Below are 10,631 nucleotides of genomic sequence, written 5' to 3' on the forward strand. Positions count from 1 at the left end.
ATCAATCTTACCGGCAATTCTCTATAGAATATATTTGTGTATTGTTGTTATTATTCTGGTAGGTGGGGCAGACTCTTCTTTAAATATCAAACAATATACTTCACATGCTACACAAATAATCAAATTAAATACGTTAAATAATCACAGAAATATAGACTTTGAACAAAGAATTATTTTTTGCTCAATTTTTGAAGGTTACTAAACAAAAAATATGATAAAAAATCGCAAAACATAATGTACAAAAGACAACTTAAACATGTATTAAAGATAGGTTTCCTTTTTTTTTAGTGTCAAATTAAGCAAACTATTTGATTAATTGGTGTCTCTAATGAATTATCATGTATTCTTAATCATATGATTATGTTCTTATTGCATATAATTATGAGTTTTAACCAATCATAAATGTACATGTATGTACAGTCTGGAAAAACTAAAAAAGACTTTTTAACCTTTCTTGATTGGTCACTCATTGGAATTCTGCTGGTAATTCTCCTCTAATTTAGCTAATTATGAACTAATTATGGATATCTGAGACAAACTGGTATTTTTCCAAGTCATTAGAACACCTCTACTTTCTATTCATATAAGTATTAACATTTTCATTTTCTTAAATGAAAATAAGGGAACCCATCTTTAAGTCTGCAAATTAGACTGCGTTTAGCAGACATGCTTCAAGACATATTTTACATAAATATAAAATCCAATTTTGTTGCAATGATATCTGTAACAATGCATTGTGCATTTCATATCTGACCACACATGAAGTTGATTTAAACTTTGCCTCTGGGATGATGGCATTTTCAATGTTTTATGAAAAAATTTCTATTAAGTTTTCTTCCTTGTTTTGAACGGAAGACAATTTTTTGTCAAAATATTTCAAGACGGCGCTTCAAGATGGGAGGTATTCTCTAGGTTGAAATCAAATGAAGAACAATGGACAATATTTTTGCCTTCAAACACAAAAAATAGGATAAAAATGTTTCAAATTAAACAAAAGATAAAATCAATGTTTCATAGATTGCCTGGAAACACCAAAAAGAAAACAGTGAACCCTTAAAATTTTGGCACATATCATTTTGAAATTTGTTTATTGAAGGCATCTTTTCAACTAAAATTGGTACATTTTCAACTCAGGAAAATTAGTTACTGTCTTTTTAGGGTTGATGAAAATGGCAATCAATGAAAAAATATTGTTATGTGGTAATAGGAAATTACATTATAGAAATTTTAGCGTGAAAGTCAAGTCATTTTCTGGTGTAATTTTTCAGAGGGAAGTGTGTTTATTTTTATTATAAAATTATTCAATCTATTATTTTTATGGACTTACACATTTTAAAGGGACATTCTGCTTTTTTTTTGTAGGTCGAAAATTTTTGTGCTCAATTTCTCAATGTGTGAAAACTATACACCAAAATCTAGAGAAATGTGCCCTTTAACATATCTTAAATTTTTAACTAAAACAATCCAGCTGTTAATTTTCAAACCCCAAATATATTTAGAAACATTACGTAAGGTTTTTAAGTTTGTTATGTATTTTGGATGCTGTTAGATAACTACTGTACGGATTTGAGTAAAACAAACGACTAATTGTAGAGAAATATATCTCCTACATATTTTAAAGTTTTCAACTAATGATAAGGAGTTGTTATAAAACCGAACACCAAAATTAGGTCAAACTGCTTAATAAACAATTAGTACTCACAGTTTTTAATTAACACTTTTAAAACAAACTCAGTTTGATCAAGTAGATATATAGATATAAATAGCATACTTTAGAAATATTTACAGGTATAATTTACAACGTTTCTGATAATAAAAACTTTTTACAAATAAGCGGAATGTCCCTTTAAGGAAGTCAATCAATGCTATCAATTATAAGGAATGTACTAAAATGACATACATTTCATATCAAGGATACTGTAATGGACTGCAGTAGGCTATTCAGTGGTGTTTTGTTAGTTTCAGGTGTGTCTAATTTGTGGATATTTTGGATATATTTTGAGTGTGAGACAATTGGACTATATGGACTAAAGGTTATCTTGAGAACAACTCGTAAGCTAGTTGTTTCACACGTGATTTTGTGAATAATTAACTCACCTGTATGTATCAAGATAACCTGTGAAAGTCAATCATGAACTTTACTCACTTTCAGAGCAAGGGAGATTAATACTGTTTATTTTAAAATATTCTGACCACAGTTAAATCAATCTGTGGCGGTCATTTTTCTCACAAATACCATAATATAGTAACTTCAAGTAATCTTTAGAGCCACAACCTTTTTATTATTTAACTGCAAGAGCATTTACCATGCTCATACTTTGCAAATCATGCACAATTTTGAAAAAAAATTTTTTTGACATGTGTTCACAATAGAGGAATTAAAATATTGCTATGATCCATACTATTGTCTGAACAAAGTAAAAGGTGTTTTTTGAATTTTTCCCATTATTTTTATGAGAATTGGAATATCAGCCACAAAATAGAACTGTTAGTCTAAGAATGTCTTTGTGTTGATAAACATATAAACATAAGCACACATTATTTCTTCAAAATTTGTTTTACAGAAGACAATTTTCAGCCAAAATTTGTGACTTTTGGGTTGAAATTTCTAAGCGAGAAATGGGTTCCTTTTTAATGTAAACTTACAAAAGATTATATTTTTATCAGCGCAAAGACATTCTAATACTAACAGTACTAATTTGAGGCTGATATTCCAATTCTCTTTAAAAATATATCGAAACGTTCAAAAGACTTTTCAACTTGCATAGACATTAAGCTCTGTTATGTCCAACTGACCTGTTAAAACTGCGCATTTCACTTATTTGTACCTAAATGACCAGTGTTTGGGTCCATGATTGAAAGGGTGATTTTAATTATTTGCACCTTGTTTGGCAATACCAATTAATGGAAGTGACCACGAAATATTAAGATTTTTATTATTCAACTGCTGATGGATTTTGAAGTTCCAAATCTTAGGTACAAGGGTTTCAGTTAACTTCCCTTCCAAAGACCTAATCGCTTTTAAATTTGCATATAACAGAATCTGCCATTGCCTTATACCTTGACTACAATAGCCACCTTTCTTGTTTCGCTAATGAAGCGAATTTAGCCATTCAGAGCCCTCAAAATAACGATAAGCCATAAGGTTTACATTCTTTCTCTCAAGGGTTTTAATTGGCTATATTCACTGGTGTGCAATCCAATAAAATCGCTGTATTCTGTAAAGCAAGTAAGGTGACCATTGCAGTCAAGGAAGCTTCTCATGCTGTAGTCAACCCAGTAGGTCTAACCAATGTGAAAACAAAAAAAAACAAGAACGTCTATGCACAATATTGTTTATTTGAAGACAACAGGGATTTGAATATAACCACAATAAGAAAAGCAAGATACAATTAAATAAGACAAAGAGATAAGACAAACATTTATATAGACAGGTAGAATAGAGAGATAGAACAAGACAAATAAAAGCTAAAAGAAAAACAGCAAACAACAATAAAACATAACATTCATCTCTAAAATTGTATTTAAATGACTTTTCAACATTTGCTTTCAATATATTTTTCTTATAGCCTTATAGGAAATTAGTGTATCTTATAACAATATTAAAAATTATTTTTCATCGGTTCATTAAAATCTTAAAAATTTCCAGAAAAATAATGTTCTAAATATATTTTTTTTCTTATATAATTAGGTCATAACAATATTGTTTTTGTAACAAATATGTTTACACTTTACATACAAATAAATAGTAAAATAACAATTATAACATCATAAGTTATAAGTTATAACTTTTCTATTGTTTATATAAATACAGATGTCTTTCATCTCATTTTAATATTTACATTCATTCATTTTATACAATTATTCATTCTCTCACTCATTCATTCACTCCACACACTCATCATTCATTCAGAATTAGCACTCATAAAAGACTAAAAGCTAAGTTAAAGAGATAGAGAGAAAAGAGCTAAAATAGAGCTAAAATAGAGCTATTTCTTAAATCTGGTGCAAAAGTCAAATTCTTGCATCTACATTTTGTACTGCACAAGTACAGGATAACAAATTACTTTTTACACATATACACAAAACTAAAACATTATTAAAAGAAGCGTTGTGATTGGTTAATGAGCACTAGGGTCTTAGAAACCCAACCAATCCCTGATGTCCTAGTAAAATAAAAATAATAACAAATAGAGTGAAAGAAGGAGAGAGGAAAGGAAGGAATAAAATAGGATAAGAGTAAAAATATAAATATTGTTTATAATTATGCAAATTATTTGGGGTATATTTGCATATCCTCTGAATTAATTATCTATATATGGACATATAGGACATAAATATACAATTAGTTAATTTAATCAGCAATATTCATCTAGAACTTCAATGGTCTAAGAGCACTTCTGGACTTGTCACCACTCCACGATTTAGATTTTGCACGAAATTTCTTTAAATCATCTAAATGATCTTTATGACTCATTGGTAAATATGTCCTGGGTTCACAGAAATCCTAAAAAGACAGAAAATATACAATATCAAATTGTGCACATTCAAAAATGTGAAATTTCATTCTATGTAAAAGAGTTATTTCCCTTTGATTCTTGATCAGACGTCAAATTATCTGTAGCTTCAATACATGATTTTTGAGTGAAAAGTGAAAATCTATTAGCACATTCAAAGGAATTCCTTTTCCTGTTTGCATGTTCGAATCCATCGAGCATCTTAATTCGGCTGACATTGCCAACAACTGTTATTTCATTATTTAATACATATAAAATATGTTAGTTACCTTAGATGTTTCATAAAAGACTTTATAACCACCATCTAATAAATATAGTTCAGGGTAGTGGAGATGAGGGTAGCTATCTTTATTAACTTCTCTATCTTTATTACGTAAAAATCTCAACCTAAAATAACAATTGATTAAAACTTTAAATAGATGCTAAATTGAATAATAGGAGCCAACATAAAAACATTGGCCATGGTATCAGAAATTGTTCAGCAGATTTTAAAAGCGTGTTTCAATTTATTTTGGGCTCTGTAGCCCTTTCAAAAATAAAAATTTAAACCAATTTCTTGGAAAGCAAAACACAGCAATCAATGTGCTTTTCAAAGTCAAAGATTGAGGTGTTTGATGCTGCACTCTCCTGAATTTCAAATCAAGATCAATGACTGGTGAATTGTTAAAACTAATATACTTACAAATTAGGACCTCTTTCTGATGAGAATTCACAATGAAAGATGATAATATGTCTTTTGTCAGGATTCTCAGGAACTTTAGGGTTCTTTAAGATATCATTCAATATAACATCTTTAGTATAGATATTCTCTCCACCCTACAAATAACAGAAGAACATTTCATTAGTCATATGTCAAATGAGGACATGGGCACAGCGTAGTGTCATCAGGTGTTCTTAAATGTTATCTTATTGAATGCAAGATAAATTTGCAAAATGTGTTATGGATGTGGTAGTTTATTGGTTGAAAAGTCTTTGGTTGTATATTGAAGGTGTTTGTATGAGCAGGGTTCACTGTATTCAATTAGTCTACTAATGACATGACATAGAATTTAATCTTAAGAAATATTTACCTGAATGTGTCCACCTTCATATTCATATGGATATCTACAATCTATAATACGATAACTTTCTACATCTTCAAATTCATTATTAATCAATCGACACACCTGAAAAAACAAAATCAAAAACATTAACTTAAATATTTAGACAATTACATCAAGGCAGTCTGCCATTTTGATACAAGTTTTTGAAGGGCAATAATGGCCAGAATCACCATTGTAATGATATAAATCATGGTGAAATTTAGTTAAAGGGAGATAACTATAGAAGTTTATCACAATACTTACAGTTTGAGCATCAATACGTTTTAAATCGTGATGTTTACCAGTAGTGAATGATGGTAAGGAATAAGGCTGAAAGAAAACATGGAAAAGTTAATTATGATACTAAAATTGCACTGCACCCAAGAGCTAATGATATCAGATTGTGACGGTGAATTAGTCTTGTAACCATGGTAATGTTATCCTGAATATAGTATCGCAACCATAAATTATTATAGATATAACATTCCACCATGAACAAGGTATAGTCCTTAACCAATTAATTTCACAATTTTGTTCAGATGCCTGATATTGCCTTAATGCCAAAAACGTCTGTAATTATTTTGTTTAAATTCTCACCTTAGAACAGTCTCCAATTAAGTCTCTATTATCAGACATTCTATTTACAGCCATTTTAATCATAGCCTCAGTTTCAGAATGACACCGCTGTAATTTACGCACAGCAGGAAACTGAAAATACAAGAAATTTTAATTGTTAACCAAGATAGCAACAACTATAGGTAAAGAATGGATCTAACAAGTATGCAGTATCTCCACAATGTTGCAGAAGATCAAGGAATGAAGCCAGTCATACCATAATGGTGGCATTATTACGCAGAGGTCTATAAATACTGACCTCATTTTCTTTAAGAGCCTCTTCATCATCATCAGAATCACCGAATCTGTGTCGTTTGTTAGAAACTGGTGTATTCTCATCTCTTGGTGAACGTTTAATTTTTGGTCTGACATCAAATGATTGAGAACGATATAACAAATTTCGACTACATTTCTTTCTTAACTGAAATACAAACAAAACATAATAAATAACTATGTTTGAGCAAACTATTTTTCTTCATGTATTTCATAAAATAAATTCTTAGTCGTCTGTGGTTGCTGCAATAACAGTAAAACTAAGCAATCAAATCGTGCAGGACCTTTAGTGATAAAGCATATTTTTCAATTGGCAACACCAAACGCTTACTTTTTGTGGAATTGCAGGAGCCATAGATGCCTGACTAAAAATTGGAAAATTATACCAAAATTGTCACTTATATTTTTGAGCATTGTACTTCTGCTGGGTTAAAAGATAATATACAGAAGAAGAAGCGGTAAACTTACAATTGGTGTACCATCGTCTGTTTCTTGAACGTTGTTAGTTTTATTGATCAAAGGAGCACTGAAGAGACTTGACATATGAGATGGCATGCCAGTACTACCATCTTGGGAGGATTCAGAATCAAAGACATCTAGAAATCCATCATCAACATCATCTTCCATACTAGTTAATGGTGACAACTTCAATTTGACTGGACTACAGTTTCCAAATAATAACTGAGTCTTTTCTTCTGGTGATTCCTGCAAATAGTAGAGATTGGAATACTTTACTTGATGCCAGAAAGCATATGTGGAATAATTCAATTGATCAATTGGAACAAGAGACTTCAACGTTCCAAGACAATTTAGAAAATTTACAAGTAATAAGCACACTGTCAAATTTTTTTTTAGCAGACCTGGAAGCAGACACAGAAATAAAGTTGAATTAATCGAATAAATATACTTACTCTGGCAAATGAGACTGAAAATGAGCGTTTTTTACGTGGTGATTTGACAGGTGAATATTTATGAGGTGAACAAGTATCTTCGTTAATGATTTTAGTTTTACGTCGAGGTAGAGCTGATGGCGCTTTAAACATAAATTCTTCATCCTGAAACAATATAACAAGTACATAAGAACTTGAACATTTTTTCAATAATTCGAAAGGATATTTTCAAAATATTGCAAGAAACTTGCAATAATATTCCCAAATTTTTATGTGTTGCCAACATCATCCATCATGGCTGACAAATATTTCAGAAAAAATATTTTCATAGTAAGCATGTCTTAATCTCAAATTAAAAAGAAAAGTGAAAACAAGTTCAATAAAAAGAAAGAACAAATTCTTCTTACCTTTTCTCGATCAAATCCCAAACCACTATCTTGTGAACAGGTATCATCCATATAGAAATTTGGTCTTTCAATGGGACTAATGTCAGCATCCTGAGATAATGTACACTCTTTCTCCAGATAATCTGTACTGGGGCTATCCAATTGTAAGGAAGGTAACTGAAATAATAGATAATCCATGTTTCTCAATCCAGTCACTCAAAAGAACAATATATTAAAGTCAGATCACTCCTAGTCAAAGTTAATTCCCAATATGGCAGGGTGTAATTAAGACTGCATTTATCATCAGATCACTAGCTACAATCTTGATGAAGCAATCCCTGTGTGAAGTCTCCAAATCACTGAAGCTGTGCACTCATCAATCTTCAACTGAGATATGAGAAGCCAACAGTCTTGAAGCACAAGATACAATCAAAGCACTAAATATAATGAGAGCCCTCCAAACCACAAGATAAAATCTAGATATTATGTATTAAAATAGTAAATTACAATAGACATGCTGTAGAGTGTTCACTATTGACAGTTGAAAGATGAAATGATAAAGGTGTATGAAAGAGGAAGTATTTATAAGGGTAGAGATATATTTTGCCTAGCAGCAAGGTGTGGATTACAGTTTTACAATACAATCAAATCATCTAACTATATAATATCAATTAAGTAATATTTGACATTTATGATAGATAAATGATAAAGTGTATTGTATTTTGGAGATAGTTATCACTCAACTCAATTTCACTACTAGTAAAAACTAAATTATGTTATTAAGTCATAAAATGATAGAAAACACCAGTTTTTACAGAAAATGACCAAATTTCCATCCTGACATTTTTATATTCCTCAATTGGAATTATCAAGTCTACAGATTGTGCTTTATGGATATTCAATAGTAAACAAGATAATCCCTGAAGTTAATCCATTAATCCACTTACCGGTAACGAGTTCTTCCGCCTGAAAGCAATAGTCTTTCTCCTAAAATAATAAAAGAAATTTATTAGTGATATTCTCAATAAAATTTACATACTCTATAAATCATATAAAACTAAAGCAGCTTGTATTTCATTCAGACTGACCACAGCAGATGGTCAAATGGTCAGCATATGTCCAGATATAACCAAGTTCAACTAATTATAAGAGTCTAATTTTAGAAATATAATTAGAAAATTCTCCTCAAACAAATAATCAATAATCATTTTTTTACTTGAAAGTTTTTTTCAATTTTATACAAATAAAACAAAAAAATTAATTTTAATTTTAAAATTCAAATATTTTTTTTTCACTGAAAATTTACATCTTTTTTTTCAATTTGTTTCATTAAGAAATCTTTCATACGAAAATTCTGAAAATAATTTCTGCTTTAAAGCAAGTTACTTTACATCCAATTATTGCTACATACACACAAAGCAGAAATGAATAACACAATTATTGAATAATCCCATAATAAACAGTCTTAATAGCAGACTTACGTTTGATGAAAATCAGGTGATGAAATATTACAATTATTAAACGTAGACATCAATAATGTCTGATAATCACAGCACACAACCATGGTAGTAGTTTAAATAAATATATATATCCACAATAAAACAATTATAAGAATCCTAGACTAGTATTGGACTAGTAGTTGACTAGTTGGTCATCACAGTTATACAGTCTACTAATATTTTATGGTCATATATATACTGATGGTCAGAGTAATCAGTATACTGTTCCACCTCCCCGACCACACCAAACACCAGTAGGCCCCCAATAAGGTAAGCAACAAGGTGTTAAGTGAAGAGCCCTTTAGCACAATAGTCATTAAAGGAGAGACAATACATAATTTCTCAATGGGAGATCGGCTGAAATCCAAACTGTCCAATCAGACGAGTGGATTTAAGCTCTAAACCAATGAAAAGGCTGAAAACAGTGACTGTAACTATTGAATGAAAGTGTTGTATAGTAGGGATCAAGTCTATTGTATCTATTATGTGAAGAAGAAAATGTTTGAACAAAGTCTTTTTAAGTCTAATCATTTTTACACTATAAACAATCTGCTATTTGTAAGACAGATTTGGAATATGGAATTTAAAAGAAATCCCCCTTGACCACATTATCACCTCCCTGATTCTTTGAAGAAAATCTGCTTTTTGTAGAAGTATTAAGGTCTTTAGCACATGAAAAACAATAGAAAGTTTATCTGAAGGATTGAGAATATCTGCTGGCAAAGGGAAATTTCAAGTGAAAAATTTAGTTAAGCCAACACCTTTCTATATTTCTGTTATAAACCATTTTCCCAAGTTGGTGGTAAAAGTTGAAAAGTTGTCTGAGAAATTGTCTAGGGACTTGATTCCTGTTCTATTCCTACCTTTGATCTTTCTAATGTTTTTATTTATATTTCTTATAAAATATATTTAGAAGAACCATATATCACTTTGAATTCTTTGATGTTGGCAAGATATTAAAAACACATCCCTTATTATTTTATTTATTCAATAATTCTTATTTCGAATTCAAATATCTTATCAAAACCTCAAAAAGAAAATGCAAAAATGCAAACTTTTAGCTGTAAATGTAACTTTTACCATTTCCTTTCATTGAAAATTGTTGAATTTTTCCCCTCTTAATCACAATTTTTCATTTCATTATGACAAGACATTTGGCAGCAAATAGTGATGAAAGCAAAGTGCAATATGAAATTTAAGAAGAATATAGATTGCAATTGATATATCATTTAAAGAGTTGTTGACACTGAAGAGAAATGGCACCTTTGCCATTCAAATTCAACCAGTTTCACACCAAAATGAAGGGGTTTTTCACACCATGTTAGATATTAATTCTAATTTATCCAAGGGAAATCCAACTGTAATCTGG

General features: G+C 30.2%; 1 protein-coding gene across 1 annotated transcript; it reads right to left on the bottom strand.

Moving 5' to 3' along the window:
* Nucleotides 1–3,320: 3,320 nt before the first annotated feature.
* LOTGIDRAFT_192726 (hypothetical protein) lies at nucleotides 3,321–8,146 on the bottom strand. Its single transcript, XM_009061331.1, has 10 exons — nucleotides 7,785–8,146; nucleotides 7,399–7,542; nucleotides 6,956–7,192; nucleotides 6,474–6,640; nucleotides 6,197–6,307; nucleotides 5,864–5,929; nucleotides 5,588–5,683; nucleotides 5,200–5,333; nucleotides 4,787–4,904; nucleotides 3,321–4,507 (listed from the first exon to the last, which is right to left on the bottom strand). The coding sequence occupies exons 5-10, from the start codon at nucleotides 6,257–6,259 to the stop codon at nucleotides 4,373–4,375; spliced, it is 612 nt and encodes a 203-aa protein (XP_009059579.1). The 5' UTR covers nucleotides 6,260–6,307; nucleotides 6,474–6,640; nucleotides 6,956–7,192; nucleotides 7,399–7,542; nucleotides 7,785–8,146; the 3' UTR covers nucleotides 3,321–4,372.
* Nucleotides 8,147–10,631: the final 2,485 nt, after the last annotated feature.

Source organism: Lottia gigantea (genome assembly GCF_000327385.1).
Source record: "Lottia gigantea unplaced genomic scaffold LOTGIsca_47, whole genome shotgun sequence".
Classification (NCBI taxonomy): Eukaryota; Metazoa; Mollusca; class Gastropoda; family Lottiidae; genus Lottia; species Lottia gigantea.